We start from the raw sequence: 18220 nt of genomic DNA, 5'->3' as shown, positions 1-18220 counted from the left end.
TTGTTAGAACCTTGCTGTTAGGTTTTTTTTCCTTTGCTGGTCACATGACCTTGTTGGCCTATTTAATCCTGCTCCGCCCTTCTGGCTTTGCTGGACTTCATTGTATATCTACTTTCTAGCTAGCCTGTGCTCTGTATCTAACTCTGTTAGTTTGCTTGGTCTACGGACCTCTATGTTCTATCTATTTTGTTTGTTCGTCTGTCTGCTACTATTTCTGTTAGGAGGTGTCCCATATTCCTCCCAGTCCTTAGTACTTGTAGGGATTCCCTCCCCACATCTATAGGTCTCCGTACAGACTAGATTAGGACTTTAGCAGGTCTGATCGCAGGATCAGGTTCCCTGTTACATCGTAGGGATTCAGCTGAGTCCTATAGTAGGGACAGATCTCCTCTCTTTCCTTAGCTTTGGTAGCAGAACATAACACTATTAAGTTTTGTGGCGTGAAGGGATTAAAGATCAGGTGCAAAACCACAAGAACATAGAGCTATCTGACAATGCTATTCCATCCATATACAGTACAGACCAAAAGTTTGGACACACCTTCTCATTTAAAGATTTTTCTGTATTTTCATGACTTTGAAAATTGTACATTCACACTGAAGGCATCAAAACTATGAATTAACACATGTGGAATTATATACTTAACAAAAAAGTGTGAAACAACTGAAAATATGTCTTATATTCTAGGTTCTTCAAAGTAGCCACCTTTTGCTTTGATGACTGCTTTGCACACTCTTGGCATTCTCTTGATGAGCTTCAAGAGGTAGTAAGAGCAGGGTTTGACAGAGGTAGATATATTTTAGGACTTCTTTGGTAAAATGAATGGGAAGCAGACCTCTTTTTTATCGCTATATTACCCTTTATATTTTGTGGCAATACTGTGGTTCAGCAGTGTTTGCATAGGTTTTCTATGGGTACTCTGGTTTCCTATAAGACCCCAAAAGCAAATTAGTAGATTATTTGACATCATCCGACATCATGGTCCCTACTCGTTGTCTGTGTGAAGGTTATGATTTAAATAAATAATTCAATTAACAACAAGCATCATTATTTCTGCCAAAATAAAAAATCTGTTTTCTTTTGCAAATATTCTTGGCTGTCATGCCTTTTTCAGATTTATTTTTTTCAATATATACAGTAACTGACATTTTTAAAATAGCTAATTTGAAAAGTAACTAAAATTAAAATGATACATAATTGTAAATGTAAGGTGTATGTGTTTAATGCAGGTATGAACAGATCTGTATTAACCTATGGCCAGGCCCTTAGGGTTTGAGGTGTTTCTGTCTCCCTCTGGCACTCCAATGTTTCACCCCACTACAGCTGACAGCCGTGCCCTGGTACAGTAGGTATAAGACCACATTACTTAGCCCTAGATCCCTACAAATACATCCCTATAAATAACTGTTTTGGCTGATCCTAATGACCCACGGGAACATTTGAGCATGTGTGATTATGGTTACGACTAGACTGTATTGCTCTTGCAATATGGAAGGAGGCGGAATGATGTCACAACCCTGATGTAAATGCGCTATAGGTCCGCTGTGATGAATATATATATATATGTATTCTAATGGGGCAAGGTGAACAGTGTCTTTAACACTTGGAGCTCTGGGGTACAGGTAAAAGAACAACAAAAGTTTTCTGCCCATGGATCATACGGCTCTGGATATGAAATCAGAATGTATATTTGATATGGTGTTTTATTTGCAGTAATCACTGCTCCATGAATGATAACGTTCTACATTTAGCCCTGGTATATTATTGACTACTGTATGTTTTTCTCCAGTCTTTTCCAGCGAGTATAGTGGAGTTAATGTAGTTAAGTATGTGCATCGCACACTCAATAATATTTTATGGTTCAGCGTCCGTCAGGTTGTATTGAGTCCATCAGAGATCTTTCACTCTCCATAATGAGTTCTGTCTCTGGAAGCTTTAAATGGCCTGTTTTATAGCTTGGCTTTCAGAGTTAGAGCATGGTCCCTCTGTTCTTATAAATCTAATACTCAGAAACTCAAATTGGATCTAGATTACATTAAGTGGGCCTTTTCCTACAGATTCCTCTGTAGATTTCATTAAAAGACCATGCTAATGAGAAACATGCTGTACTTACGTCTAAGGCTCTGTTCACATCTGAGTTCCTAATTTCCATTCTTCTATGCTGCTGTCATTGGAACAGAAAAGAAAAACTGAAGGCAGTGCCGGAACTATATCATGATGTACAGAAAAAGTGCCCAACAGCCCCCATTGACTATAATAAGGTCTGTACAATTTCCATCATTTGGTCTTATCCTTTGTGCTATTTTTCTATATATGTTTAATTTGTCCAGAAAAATTTGTTTTTTTTTTCTGGACAGCTAATCAGACAATCATGGACAGGCAACTTTTTTACAGACACAGATGTACATAAATAATTACGATTATAAGTGATACATGTGTGAGGGGCTCAGGGTGGTAGTGATGGCGAGGGACTGCTGTGTTCCCACACTGTGGCTCCCTGACAAAGACAAATGTCCCAATTCTCCTGTGCTGTGCATATGGTGCGTAACACTCACTTTTTGGTTGCAGATCTCTGCTGTCTTCAGTTCTTCCACTTCAGGAACCTCCGCACACACATTTGGGGACTTCCACTCCATTTAATAAAAAAGAACTTTACTTAAATGTCCAAATTCAACATAGTGAAACACGCCCAGATACATACTTTTCCAGGTTCAGAGTCCATTGCACAGCACATATTGTTGTTCACTGTCCGTTTGTCCTGAGCTATCTCTTCCATAGTCGACCTTTTTGGCCTCTGAGATGCTCTGCAGTTCTAAGAGTCACGACCGTCTTCTCTGTGCTATTCCCCGTCCGAATTACCCTTCTGGGAAGATTTTGAGACATGCTTCTCTGTGGCTCCTGTGGACTGTAGGCCCCGAACGTTAAGTAAATATCTGCTTCTGAGTTTCTGACTGACGTTTCTCTGCTGCTAGACAGACCATGCTCCTGGTGCCCCCTGGACCTGCAACTACTGCTCTATCACATCTCTCTCTCTGACTCTAACTACAACTCTCTGCAATCAGAAAGTGTCCCAGTTCTTCACTGCCCTGCACTGGAGCAGCTCCTGAACCCCTTAACTGTTTCATAACCTGTAACTAAATACTTCCTTATCCTATAGTGCCCACAGCTGCACTTTCCCATTCCTAATCTAATGCTCTATTTATACCTGTCCTATACTAAACCCTATGTCTGACACATCAGACAGTATGCAATATAGAACACTCTTTCATAAACACAGGTTACAACATTATATTCACACAGGGAGAAGAGGCGTATGACCACTCAGGTCACACTCTTACACATGTCTACAGACCATAGATTCTATATGAAGACATTAGCTGCATTCACTGTGAAATGTAAATGGATGATCAATACAGTCATAAAACTCTGTTCAAGTCTCTCCAGCTTCAAAAAAATCATGGACACGATAGATTTTTTTCTACGGAAAGGTAAAAAGTATCCTATTTTTACCGACCGGCCAAGAATTTCTGTTGGCAACCTATTTACATTTGAGAGTCCTCAGTGGTTGATACCTTTTAATGGCTAACTGAAAAGATGGTAACAAATTGCAAACTTTCGAGACTACTCAGGTCTCTTCATCAGGCATAGTATGGATATTAGCATACTATGCCTGATGAAGAGACATGAGTAGTCTCGAAAGCTTGCAATTTGTTACCATCTTTTCAGTTAGCCATTAAAAGTTATCAACCACTTAGGACTCTCAAATGTAAATATTTTTTTATCTACTGGCTAACACGGTACAAAGTTATATATTTTCCCTGTATCAAAATGTTGGCAACCTTGCAGACATATTTGTCCAGTGTTCTACAAGCAGTATCACAAAGTCCTAATTCTGTTTCTCCCAGAATAAATAAATAACAGAGAACCCAAAAGGGTTTAAATAAAATTGATATTGCTGCAGGACAGACACCAAAAAAACAGTTAAATCTGAAGCAATGTTGGAGGTGTCAGTAACACCCTTAATCTATGTGTATTGGTCAGAAGGGACCTAAGGTGTGAGAAGTGCCTCAACTCAGTACGTGTTTGGTAAGAGCGAGCATGCAAATAAAGTAGTAAAAATTCAAGTATTTATGGCTCGTATTGTAAAGGCCAGTAACAGAACATACAGTAGGTGACTGCACAAGCCCTTAGCCTATAGTAAATCCTCAGAAGATGTTCACAGTGTATTGCAAATGCCCTTATCTAATATTGCACAACCCATCACCAATGTTAGTATATGATGCATTAATGTGCCACGATCAGGGATATTATTGTATTCATACCTGAATCAGATGGGGTTCTGCAGAGAGTGTGGCGCTCACCCCATTCCCCGGGGCGTTCGTGATTGTCCTTATGGTCTTGTGATTATACCATGGGTAAGCATTGATTCTGTTCACCCCGTGTTTGGTGGGTTTTCTCCGGGTTCTCCGGTTTCCTCCCACACTCCAAAGACATACTGATAGGGAATCTATATTGTGAGCCCCAATGAGGACAGTGACTATAATGTCTTGAAAGGGCTGTGGAATTAATGGCGCTATATAAGTGAGTAAAATAAATAAATAAATACTAAACTGTGCTTAAATGGATTAGCCTGGTTGAATGGATCAATTTCAGACCATACATACAGTACAGACCAAAAGTTTTGACACACCTTCTCATTTAAAGATTTTTCTGTATTTTAATGACTATGAAAATTGTACATTCACACTGAAGGCATCAAAACTATGAATTAACACATGTGGAATTATATAGTTAACAAAAAAGTGTGAAACAACTGAAAATATGTCTTATATTCTAGGTTCTTCAAAGTAGCCACCTTTTGCTTTGATGACTGCTTTGCACACTCTTGGCATTCTCTTGATGAGCTTCAAGAGGTAGTCACTGGAAATGGTTTTCACTTCACAGGTGTGCCCTGTCAGGTTTAATAAGTGGGATTTCTTGCCTTATAAATGGGGTTGGGACCATCAGTTGTGTTGTGCAGAAGTCTGGTGAATATACAGCTGATAGTCCTACTGAATAGACTGTTAGAATTTGTATTATGGCAAGAAAAAAGCAGCTAAGTAAAGAAAAACGAGTGGCCATCATTATTTTAAGAAATGAAGGTCAGTCAGTCCGAAAAATTGGGAAAACTTTGAAAGTGTCCCCAAGTGCAGTTGCAAAAACCATCAAGCGCTGCAAAGAAACTGGCTCAGGATATCTCTGTACTTGGCCGCATTCATGTTTCCTTCAATTGTAACCAGCTAAAAAACACCCCCATAGCATGATGCTGCCACCACCATGTTTCACTGTTGGGATTGTATTGGGCAGGTCATGAGCAGTGCCTAGTTTTCTCCACACATATCTCTTAGAATTATTACCAAAAAGTTCTATCTTCGTCTCATCAGACTAGAGAATCTTATTTCTCATAGTCTGGGAGTCCTTCATGTGTTTTTGAGCAAACTCTATGTGGGCTTTCATATGTCTTGCACTGAGGAGAGGCTTCCGTTGGGCCACTCTGCCGTAAAGGCCCTACTGGTGGAGGGCAGCAGTGATAGTTGCCTTTGTGAAACTTTCTCCCATATCCCTACTGCATCTCTGGAGCTCAGCCACAGTGATCTTGGGGTTCTTCTTTACTTCTCTCACCAAGGCTCTTCTCCCACGATTGCTTAGTTTGGCTGGACGGCCAGGTCTAGGAAGACTTCTGGTGGTCCCAAACTTCTTCCATTTAAGGATTATGGAGGCCACTGTGCTCTTAGGAACCTTGAGTAATGCAGAAATTCATTTGTAACCTTGGCCAGAACTGTGCCTTGCCACAATTCTGTCTCTGAGCTCCTTGGGCAGTTCCTTTGAGCTCATGGTTCTCCTTTGGTCTGACATGCACTGTGAGCTGTGGGGTCTTATATAGACAGGTGTGTGCCTTTCCAAATCAAGTCATATCAGTTTAATTAAACACAGCTGGACTCCAATGAAGGAGTAGAACCATCTCAAGGAGGGTCACAAAGAAATGGACAGCATGTGACTTAAATATGAGTGTCTGAATACTTATGAGCATGTGATATTTCAGTTTTTCTTTTTTAATAAATTTGCAAAAATTTCTACATTTCTGTTTTTTTTCAGTCAAGATGGGGTGCAGAGTGTACTTTAATGCGAAAAAAAATGAACTTTTTAGAATTTACCAAATGGCTGCAATGAAACAAAGAGTGAAAAATTTAAAAGGGTCTGAATACTTTTCGTACCCACTGTATATATACACACGTGGTCAAAATTGTTGTTACCCCTTGTTTAATGAAAGAAAAACCCACAATGGTCACAGAAATAACTTGAATCTGACAAAAGTAATAATAAATTAAAAATCTATGAAAATGATCAAATGAAAGTCAGACATTGCTTTTCAACCCTGCTTCCACAGAGTTTTAAAAAAAATTAAACTCATGAAATAGGCCTGGATAGAAATGATGGTACTGTTAACTTAATATTTTGTTGAACAACCTTTTGAGGCAATCACTGCATTCAAACGATTCCTGTAATTGTCAATGAGACTTCTGCACCTCTCGACATGTATTTTGGCCCACTCCTCATGAGCAAACTGCTCCAGTTGTTTCGTGTTTGAAGGTTGCCTTTTCCAGACGGCATGTTTCAGCTCTTTCCAAGGATGCTCAATAGGATTTAGGTCAGGGCTCATAGAAGGCCACTTCATAATAGTCCAATGTTTTCCTCTTAGCCATTCTTGGGTGTTTTTAGCTGTGTGTTTTGGGTCATTATCCTGTTGCAAGACCCACGACCTGTGACTGAGACCAAGCTTTCTGACACTGGGCTGCACATTTCTCTAGAATCCCTTGATAGTCTTGAGATTTCATTGTACCAAGCAACGACGGATGGTGCGATCTGACACTGATGTTCCTTGAGCTTGAAGTTCACCTTTAATCTCTTTAGAAGTTATCCTGGGCTCTTTTGTTACCATTGATATTATCCGTCTCTTTGATTTGTCATCAATTTTCCTCCTGCAGCCACGTCCAGGGAGGTTGGCTACAGTCCCATGGATCTTAAATTTATGAATAATATGTGCTACTGTAGTCACAGGAACATCAAGCTTCTTGGAGATGGTCTTATAACCTTTACCTTTAACATGCTTGTCTATAATTTTCTTTCCAATCTCCTGAGTCAACTCTTTCCTTTCCTTCCTCTGGTCCATGTTGAGTGTGGTACACACCATGTTACCAAACAGCACAGTGAGTATCTGTAGCCCTATATACGGGCCCACTGACTGATTACAAGATTGTAGACACCTGTGATGCTAATTAGTGGACACAACTTGACTTAACATGTCCCTTTTATCACATTATTTTCAAGGGTACCGTCATTTCTGTCCAGGCCTATTTCATGAGTTTAATTTTTTAAAAAAATCTGTGAACGCAGGGTTGAAAAGCAATGTCTGACTTTTATTTGTTCATTTTCATAGATTTTTAATTCATTATTACTTTTGTCAGATCCAAGTTATTTCTGTGACCATTGTGGGTTTTTCTTTCATTAAACGAAGGGTACCAACAATTTTGACCATGTGTGTATATATATATATTATTACTTGGCAGTCATTTTTCTTTAAGCATTGTATATGTTTGAAATTGTATCTCAGGTCAGACCTGACCCACCTTGTTCTTTACTTGAACTGTCCTCCTTTCGAGTCCTCACACATGTCATTCTTGTATGGTTCATGTTTTTAAATATATCTAATAAAATAACTGAATAATTGATTTTATTTAATATTGTGTTTGGTTACAAAAGATCATTTCATCCAATGAACGAGTGTTTTGCTCAATCATTGGGTGATCGGCAGCCTGTTTATATGTAAAAATAATTGTAAAAAGAGCTTTTTTAAGAATGTTAGTTCAGGATTATCTTGCAGTATAAATGAAGTCTGGCAGCGCCTGTCCAGCCTTGTCCTTTACCTTAATCCCTCTAATGAGTGACACATTTATGGTGGGAAAGGAAGGGACATATTGTAAAGGGCAGGAGGTAGCCAGCACAGCAGGACGTCAATAAAACCTTGCCTATTTCCTTTGTGTTGAGTTTTGCTCTCTATTATACGGCAGGCAAGATTGTCTATAATGATTAAATAACAGGGTGGATCTATAACCCTACAAATTACTAAAAACAGCAACATTTATCATCACATCCATCTTACAAAATGTTATTTGCCAGTAGACATTATATATCAATGTATACAAGATGAACAGAACAAAATGTACTAATTTGCAGGAATATGCCTAGTAAAGGTCGTGCCCCTAGAATGCCCATTCATCTGTTTAATGACAAGAGAAGCTTCTAACCTATTGATTCAATCATGGGTGTGATTCCTTGGAATTCCATTAGTGTTTATGAGACCAAGTGAAGTGCGGAGATAGGTCACACTATCCAGAAGATTAGATCTTTTTATATTTAGATAATATCCCCATAAAGCTTCAAATTAAATTCCACAAAGTATACAAACTTTCTGCTGTGTTCAATAAACCAATAAAAACAATTTAAATAACTCAACGCAACTAATGTAACAAGTGATTTTTCCAAATTCATCAAAAAATGCCACTTGTTCTGACTACAGCAGTCTCAGAATTATTCCACCCCTTCAATGCAAGCGTCTTTAAAATTTAGTAGAGCACAGCCAGACGCCGGCTTCTGGCAGCATTCCTGAAAGATCTCAGCCCTGCAGTTTCCTATGTAAAGCGCATAAGAAATAATAGGATTACATTGTTTATTTTGAAATACAATACATTGCAACGTGATCTAATATGAGTTTACTCGCACTGTCCGTAGAGACACTAAAAATTATTATAGTGAATTGTCACCTTTCTTATCTTTTATCATCTTCCTTAAAAAAAAAAATCCTTTATTCCTTGTAATGCAGTTTTCTTTCAGATGCTGCTTATACATCACAATCTTGCTGATTATTGGGCTTAGTAAAAGTGGTTTTGGGCAGATTAGAAAAGCTTTCTGGAAATCAGCGAGCATAGAAATTAGACAGAGATATGTATGTGTAAAGGCACTCTCAAAGGGAAGTTATGATTACTATTGTTTACATTAGGTTTTGTTTTACATGTATTTTTTAAATGCTGGCATTGGTTTTGTTTTTCATATCTTGATTTTTATTGAAAAAAAATGACTGCTAACACCTCTATACATAGCTGATAACACAGTAGGTGATGTCACAGCTGACCCTGCTCCTCTTCCCTTCATAATGACCTTTGCACAGGCTCATTAGACACTTCCTTAGATCTGACTATTGTAGCTATATACATGTGTTATTTCCTGAAACAACAGGAAGTTTGAATCTAAAAAAAAAAAACAAGTTGCCATTGTGAAAATTGCAGGATTTCTATTTTTTAAAATACAAATTGTGATATGTAAACCCCTCACCCCAAAGAAAAAATCCAAAAAAAATTGGCCAAAATGTTTTTAAAAAAATACATTTAACACAAAAACCTAATTTACACAATTGGCCATTTTTTGATTATAGCTTCCATTTAAGGTTAATCCCATCTGAGATATTCGTGACTGAGATGTGAATATCTGTCTCTGTGTGCCTTCCGCTGGCACAGCGGCTATGTAAGTGACTAGGAGTTATAGAACAGTGTAACACCGCAAACAATGCTGCTTCTGTAACTCAGTACTTACAGAAACCGGGCAGCTCACTGCACCGTGCTGTTTCCATAGCTCCTATTCACTTCTATGGAAAAGTCTGATACAGCAAAGTGTTCGGCTGATTCCTTGATTGGCATGAACTGCTAATTACGAACAATGGTTCACCGCTGTGCACAAGTGAATTACACTTTTTTTAACGTGGTCTGCCAGTTTGGCCTTGCATGTTGCTGGTGGAATCTTTCATAGAAATTATCCAATGTACATTTGATCAGCCGCAGTTGGCATGTGTGGCCAGCTGTACAAGAAATTAATTGTTGTTTAAATCAAGGTTTTATGATAAGTATATTTTTTAACATATTTTTTGCCATGTTACTATCTATATTAAAAAATCCTGAAATCTTTTGGTTTTCACTATGGCCACTGAGCCTAAAAATATACTGCCATTTAATGTTCTGTACAGATCATTTTTTAGTTTTCATTTCATTACCGTCAACGAAAAGTGACAGCATATAGAAAACACAGGATCACAATATTGGCACAGGTCAGTTACTCAGCATGCCTGAAATACTCTCATAGAAGTCAATGAGAGATCCTCGGACTATAGGTTTCTATGGGCCATGTAGTCGCTGTAAAGCATATGATTAAAGAGAAATGTCCAGAAATACTTTTTACCTTCAGATATAAGGTCAATATATACAATGCTTTGAAAAAGTATTCATACTCCATGAACTTTTCCATATTTTTTCACGTTGCTCCCACAAACTTAAATGTATTTTATTTGGACTTTCTGTGATATACCAACACTAAGTAGCAAGTATTTGTGAAGTGTAAAGGAAATGATAAATGGTTTTCTAATTATTTTAAAAATATAAATCTGAAAATTGTGACATGTATTTGTATTCAGCCCCCATGAGTCAATACTTTATAGGACCATCTTTCACTGCAATTACTGCTTCTAGTCTTTTGGGGTCTGTTTCTACCAGCTTTGCACGTGTAGAGGCTGAAATTGTTGCTCATTCTTCTTTGCAAACCAGCTATAGCTCAGTGAGATTAGATGGGGAGCGTCTGTGAACAGTAATTTTCAGCAATATTACATTTCTGGTTTTAGTGCTAATTGCTGGCTGACTTAGTTTGCTTCTGTGAAGTGGACAGGGAGTGCAATTGATGGTGTAATGCTCATTTATGTCCAAGGTTCTCCAAAACCAGTGATGCCGATGGGAAGATAGAGCTGTAGATAACTGTTCACTGTTATTTATTTGGCACCAGAATTTGAATCTCTTAGATACTGTACAATACAATGTGCTAATAATCCATATCTTTTACCACTTTGTGAGTAAGCCCCTTTTTATCATATCGTCAGATTATAAAGTCATCTAGATGCTGTCCAAAAAAACTTTTGGGCTGTTCGATCATAGATCGGAGACAGCAGGTCTTTAGAAGTTGATCTCACTTGTTGGGCAGCCTTATCATTCTTAAAGTTCCCCTGTTCCACCGGTTCTTCAAAATGTGACCCATCATCAATGTGACCATGTCCTTGTTGATAGTTTAAATATTGCCATATCCACATTTATTTGGTTTATCAGGTCATGCACATTCGCAAGAAACAAGTCTAAAGCTCAGATGCCCTCTGCAAATTTGGGAATCTTTTCAATTTCAAAGAATTACCTAAGGGTGAACCAAACATAAATATTTCATATCAAAATAACATCTACAGATTTTTGCCCTTTGTGCATGATTAGCTCCCCACTGGAATCCTTTATCTCTAAAATATATGCTTAGACAAAAGAGTTCATCCAAGAAATCACATGAATTTGTCTCAGGGTTGATGTCAGTATCACAATGTTGCTGTTCTGTCCCGTTCAAGGGGAATATGACAACTTTGATAAATTGTGTTTGCTTGCATTCTTGTATCCAGAACTAATCAGCCAGAAACTCCAGAGACCAGTCTTAACACTGTATGTAGGACGAAGAACAGTATGAATAGCTACTAATTCGCCAGCAGTCCACAAGAGGGCCTCCCAAGATCACTTATTGTGAGAGATGAACCGTAATAGTAGGCAGAAAGGTCAGGATGCATGCTGCTTATAACAGCTGGATGCTTGAAAGAACCAGAGAAAGCTTCTTGTCCCTTTTATAGCAGAAGGAATGAACAAGCAGAAAAACCTGGTCCAGTGTGTGGCACTGGGTGGCATGAAGTCACTTCTTCGCATGCGCAAAAAACGAGCATAGCCTCTGGCTGCTTGCGACTGCGGGAGGGGAGGATCCAAAACGATGTGTCTGCCGCCAAAATTTCCAACATCTGAAAGGAGAACATAATTATTAAAGAATTACTTAAGAGGAACTGTCCTGAGCCGCATATACACCTGTCCCAGGAGGGGAAAGGAAAAACTGGGAAAGGCGGAGGCTGTGTTTTCATATGTTGTAAAAGAGCTAACTGCTAAATCCTAAATTTGTTCCAAGAGAAAGATTAACCTCTTACGAAGGATGTAGGGGAATGACTGGTTTCATGTGTGCTCCAGTGAGTGGTTACACGCTGCAGAGATATTTATGGTGCACGTTGCAGATCTTACAGCACGAGAAGCTCCACACGGACAATAACCATCCAGAGGGAGCTTCTCCCATACAGCGGCTGCTCCGCCACCCTGGAGGCACTTACCTGCTGCTGGAGCTACGATTTTCCTCTGTGCCTTCCCCTCTCTGCTGCTCACAAACTTTAACTGCTGTAGTCTATGTAATCCCACATTCGAATCATCCCTATATCCTGGAGCTTGCCATCGCCTATCCTGAGTCCATTGCCCGACCACCCTGGTGCCAGGCTGAAGGACGCGTCTGATGTACCATGGGAAGTCTGACCGCCCTGTTATCCGTGGCCGCTGTGCTTCTGGTAGACTGTAAGTAATGTAGGCTTCCTTCTTTTATTGTTACTGAGAAGAATGTGTGGGACGTCAGCATTGCTGTCACTGACATTATCGGAGATTGCTTCTTAGATGAATGAAACAGTGCTAGCAATTCTAAGAAATACACTTATCCAGAACACCACTAGGTATGGCACATGCCAGGACACTAAATGGTCTAGTAAATACTAATCTTTGTGATATAATATCATCATATACAATATACACCGGAGGACCAAAAATCTGGAAGAAATAACTTAGTAGTTATCATAATTCAAAAATAGCATTTTAAAGTATATGTCATTATTTATATATGATAGACATTAACCAATGAAACGATATTCCACCCATACTAGAGTATAATAATATAATCCGAACACATCTGAGGGGACATAACATGAGCAGCTATTAATAATATGCTCTCGGGAAGCATTTATCATTAGTGCTATTCAATATATAAAGTGCTGCCAAGTCCCACATTATGTCCTGTCTCCTGTTTGGGTCTTCAAGCATCTCTGTGGCATCTTGGTGCTTGTTATCCTTTTTCCCCTTCACTATTTTTAAGCCTGTCTATTCCAGCGAGCTGAGTCTTAATATAAAATTACTAAATTAAGACATCTCCAGTGTTTCAATGTGATCTTCATGCGGATGATTAAGTCTGATTTGGTCAAGGATCCACTTGTGTTTCATGCAATTAACAATATTCTCAAAGTCTTTAGCAACATCAAAGCTAAAAATGTAAAGTATGAGTGCAATTCAAGTACTTAAAATTAAGTGCCCCCTTATCCAATAACGAGTCTTCAGAATTACCCTATGTAATCTATATACATACATACATATGCATGTATAGAGGATAGCCAAATATAATATACCCCTTGACCCAAAATTACAATAAGAAATACTTAAAGCAATAGGAACATATATTATTTTTTTGTTATTATGTCACAGAATTAGCCACGTCGCACACTACTGTTGTCAATGAATAGCTATATAGCTGTAATAGATTATGACTGTGATCAGGATCAACCACATGTAGACAATGCTCCATCTAGTGGCTTCTTCCATGCAAGTTATGCAATAAGTGTTCCCAAAATAATTTTGTATTGTATGTGCCATTGTAATCTGCATTCAGGGATGAAAAGGAAATTCTTGCTCTTTACCGCGTCATGAACTTTGTGAGGGTAACAGTAAAAAATAGGTATATGCACATATATTCAGGAAAGCTCAAGAAAGTCACATTAGGCAATTTTGACAAAATGGTCAAAACTGCAGTGTCTGGATGTAGTGTCTTAAAGGGATGGCTCCATTAATAACATTAATAGCTTATTGATTTGAACAGACGATGAATGAATTGTGACGTAGTCCCAATTTACTGAATGGTGCTGAAGTGTTACGATTCACCCACCACACCGATGCATTTTACTCAGCGCCTCGTTCTTTGGATTGTTAACAGTCCAAGCTGTAATTCTCCGACCAGTTAGACATTGTTGGCGTATCCAATTGATACACAATCACAGCTTTTATTGGGAAAACACTTTTAAAATGGAACACTAGTTTAATGAAATATTATATTATCACCTATTTCATTGTTCCTTATTCATTACCTCTATATTTAATGTTTTCCTTCATAGTTTGGAAAAACTTTACATGTTATTCAGTGGCATCATATTGTATTATGCACATAGCGCCATGGGGTGATAGCAAAAGTTGTGAGCTTTGTCTTCTCCCGGTGTCCAGATGCAGATGACCATCATCAAGGATGCTTGGATTTAAAATGAAGCGCAATTATCTACTATCATTTTGTTTTTTTATCCAGTATCCTGAATTCAATTCATTTTTTAATATATCCTTGTTGTGGTTGGAATTTTTTTTTTAAATTCAAAGCTCCAAATAATCTACTATAAAATGTATAGTCATAGTCACTCTGGGATTTTTGGTAATTTTGATTTCAGTTGACCAGCGACAGTCAACTGAAGTTAATCAGCTACAGAATTTGTAGCATGGACATCTTCGGCTTATCTTTTTTGTAGGGTATCCCCCACCCACTATGGCAACTGAAACATCCTTTTTCTGCTAGCACATAATAACAGTAATCCATTATATTTGCAATTATAAGAATGCTGTGCTACAAGTAACTGCCATTTACACTCATAAAAATATCTCTAATGGGCACCTTAAATGGCATCTTCCAAAATTCATCATAAACATGGTCTGGTTAGGTGCCACCATAAGTGGACCTGCCTGGTGCTTACATATACCTTAACTTTATTTCCCCCCATTTTCCTACAGCCAACCACAGACTCCCTGCTTAGATTTAATGTGCAGGTGTAGACAACATAATATACAGCAGGCCCCATGGGCTACTTTCTTACCCAGTGCTGTGCAAGAGCTGCATCTCTGTCACATTCACGTGCAGAATAAATCCAGTTGCCCCTCCATTCTGGGGATATATTGACCTGTAGATAATACTAGGGAAGCTTACTGCATACTGATATAAAAGCTCCCATTGAATTTAAATGGTTTATACCAAGTATAGGTGTTATTCTCTATCCATAAGATGGGGGTAAACTCCTGATTACTCGAGGCCCTTCCCCTGAGATCCCCACCAACCCTAAGAATTGCCTCTGCAGAGCTCCATCTGATTAGAGTGGAGGTGAAGCATGTGCACCTCTGCTCCATTCAGCTCGGGCTCTGCCCTGTTCTTGTGATCAGAAAGTTGTCTCTAGCCTATGGATAGAGGATAACTTCTATTCTTGGTACAAACCCTTTAATGTGAGCTTTATATATCTTTATGCAGTAAGCTTTCTCTAAATGGCAACATCAGGGTCTAAATGGTATCATTCAAAATCATTCACAATCAAGCTATTAAGTTAAAGGTATTGTACGGTCACTGAATATTGATGACCTATCAATATTGGTATCTGATCAAAAGGGATCCGTTACCCAGCACCCTCAGCTATCAGCTGTCATAAGCTGGGTGTTTTACCCTGTCTCTTGAATAGTTCTGCAGTACTGGGCATCAGCCACTACTACGCATTGAATGGAGATGGAGCTTATAGCAGCTGGTCAGTGCCTCGTATTGGACTCCCAATGAACATCCTAAAAATAGGAAAACCATTTAAGGATTCTGTCCTGATTAGATCTGAAATGTTTGCTATCAATTTAAAGAATCAGGATCATACTTAAAGTCCAAAAAAGCTTTAAATATCTGTATAAAAGTAGCTGCTATTAATTTTAGCATAATACAATAAAGTTTTCGCATTGTTTCCTTTTATGTGTCAATTTTGATGCTGCTGAAATCTCCTTCCTCTTTGGCAGCTGACAATATGATCCTTTCTTACTTTCCATGTAGAAGGATTCTTCTTAGTTATACTGAAAACATCACAGAAAAGAAACAGGCCTTACCAACACCAGGTCAGATTACCAAAGCACAAGCAGGATGCAGCAGACCCCGATGATAAAGGTGGGGGAAAGCACAGGTGCAAAATACTGATGCGACAGCCACCCCCTCCATGAATTGGCAGATATGTGAGTGGCTGTGTAGTATTAGAAATGCTCACTGATGGGGCTGTCCAGCACTATATACGTGCACCCCACAGGACAGATGCCCCAATTCACCCAACCAACAATAAAAGGCCAATACCTCATGTAATGTATTTATCTTATACATTATTTTTCATCTTTTTATTGCACATTTTTCATTTTTTACAGGATGCAGCTAGGCCCTTTATTGTTGGTTGGGTGAATTGGGGCGAAAGTATTCACCTCCCTTGACTTTTTGCCTATTTTGTTACATTATAACCTGTGTTTAAATATTTTTGTAATCCGATTTGTGTGTGATGCATCAGCACTAAATAGTCTAAGTTAGTGAAGTGAAGTGAGAAAAATATAGGTATAAATTAAATTTATGGGACTAAATAACTAAAAATTGGCATGTTCATAAATATTCACCCCTTTTGCGATTAAGCCTCTAAAAATTTCTGGTGAAAGCAATTACCTTCATAAGTCATATACTTAGTGAAAGGAAGCCCCCCTGTGTGCAATCTAAGTGTCACATGGTCTGTCAGTATATAAACACCTTTTCTGAAGGGCCACAGAGGCTGCAACACCATTAAACAAGAGGCACCAGTAACCAAACATCACCATGAAGACCAAGGAGATCTCCAAACAAGTGAGGGACAAAGTTGTTGAGAAGTACAAGTCAGGGTTAGGTTATAAAAAAATATCCCAATCTCTGAGGACCACCCAAAGCACCATCAAATCTATTCTCATCAAATGGAAAGAACATGGTACCACAACAAACCTCCCAACTCTCAGCCCGGGCAAGGAGGGCATAAATTAGAGAGGCCGTACAGATAACCCTGGAGGAGTAGAGTTCCCAAACAGAGACTGGAGTATCTGTCCATATCACCACAATAAGAAGTACACTCCATAGAGGTGGCCTTTATGGAAGAGTGGGCAGAAAAAAACCTTTACTCACACACAAAAATTGTAAGGCTCGTTTTGAGTTTGCCAAAAGACGTGGGAGACTCCCCAAATGTACAGAGGAAGGTGCTGCCCTCAGATGAGACCAAAATTTAACTTTTTGACTACCAATGTAAACGCTGTCTGGCACCAAACCAACACAGCTCATTACCCTAAGAACATCATCCCCACAGTGAAACATAGTGGTGGCAGCATCATGCTGTTGGCATGTTTTTTGGTAGCAGGGACAGGGGAAATGGTCCGAGTCAAGGGGAAGATAGATGGTGCGAAATACAGGGACATTCTTGAGCAAAACCTGTTTCAATCTGTCAGTGATTTGAGACTGGGATGGAGGTTCACCTTCCAACAAGACAATGACCCAAAGCATATTGCTAAAGCAACACTCGAGTGGTATAAGGGGAAGCGTTTAAATGTTTTGGAGTGGAATAGTCAATGCCCAGACCCTAATCTAATTGAGAATCTATGGTCATACTCGAAGATTGCTGTTCACCTGAGGAAACCATCTGACTTGAAGAAGCTGGAGCAGTTTTGCCTTGAAGATTGGGCAAAAATGGCAGTGGCAAGATGTGGACAGCTCATAGAGACTTATCCAAAGCGACTTGTAGCTGTAATTGCCGCAGAAAGAGGCTCTACAAAGTACTGATTAAGGGGGCTGAATAGTTATGCACACTGAAGTTTTCCGTTATTTTGTCCTATTTGTTGTTTGCTTCACAATAAAAAAAAAACAAATGTTCACAGTTGTAATAATTTTATAATAATAATTTTTATTTATATAGCGCCAACATATTCCGCAGCATTTTACAATTAAGCGGGGATATGTACAGACAATAAATTCAATATAAGGTAAGACAGTTTAAACAGTTACATTAGGAGTGAGGTCCCTGCTCGCAAGCTTACAGTCTACAAGGAAATGGGTGGACACAATAGGTGAAAAGTGCTTGTTATTTGAGGTCTAGCAATAGGGATTTTCATATAAGGCTGCATGATCCGGTCATCAGCCAGTATGTTTAAGTGCAATACTCAAGTAGTGAGTGCAGTTATCATGTGCATGGAGGCTGTGGAGACAGATGAATAAGAGTGAGCAGATTCTGAATAATATTTAGAAGGAGGGAACAGGGGAAAGTTAGTAAACTAGTTGAGGTGATAGGTTTTTAAAGTGCACTTGAAGACTAGTGATGAGCGAATTT

At 38.8% G+C, this 18220-nt stretch overlaps 1 protein-coding gene across 1 annotated transcript in view; it reads left to right on the top strand.

The window, feature by feature from the left end:
• Positions 1-11693: 11693 nt before the first annotated feature.
• Positions 11694-18220, top strand: part of CHRNB4 (cholinergic receptor nicotinic beta 4 subunit) — a 100412-nt gene continuing 93885 nt past the window's right edge. The window contains exon 1 of the mRNA XM_073652652.1: positions 11694-12545. Coding sequence (XP_073508753.1) covers positions 12494-12545 — 52 coding nt within the window. The 5' untranslated portion in view covers positions 11694-12493. The remainder of the gene's footprint in view (positions 12546-18220) is intronic.

The sequence above is a fragment of the Phyllobates terribilis genome, unplaced genomic scaffold (genome assembly GCF_046119375.1).
Source record: "Phyllobates terribilis strain yellow unplaced genomic scaffold, ASM4611937v1 Scaffold_11__3_contigs__length_659146591, whole genome shotgun sequence".
Lineage (NCBI taxonomy): Eukaryota > Metazoa > Chordata > Amphibia > Anura > Dendrobatidae > Phyllobates > Phyllobates terribilis.
This window is presented reverse-complemented; position numbering and strand designations above follow the sequence as displayed.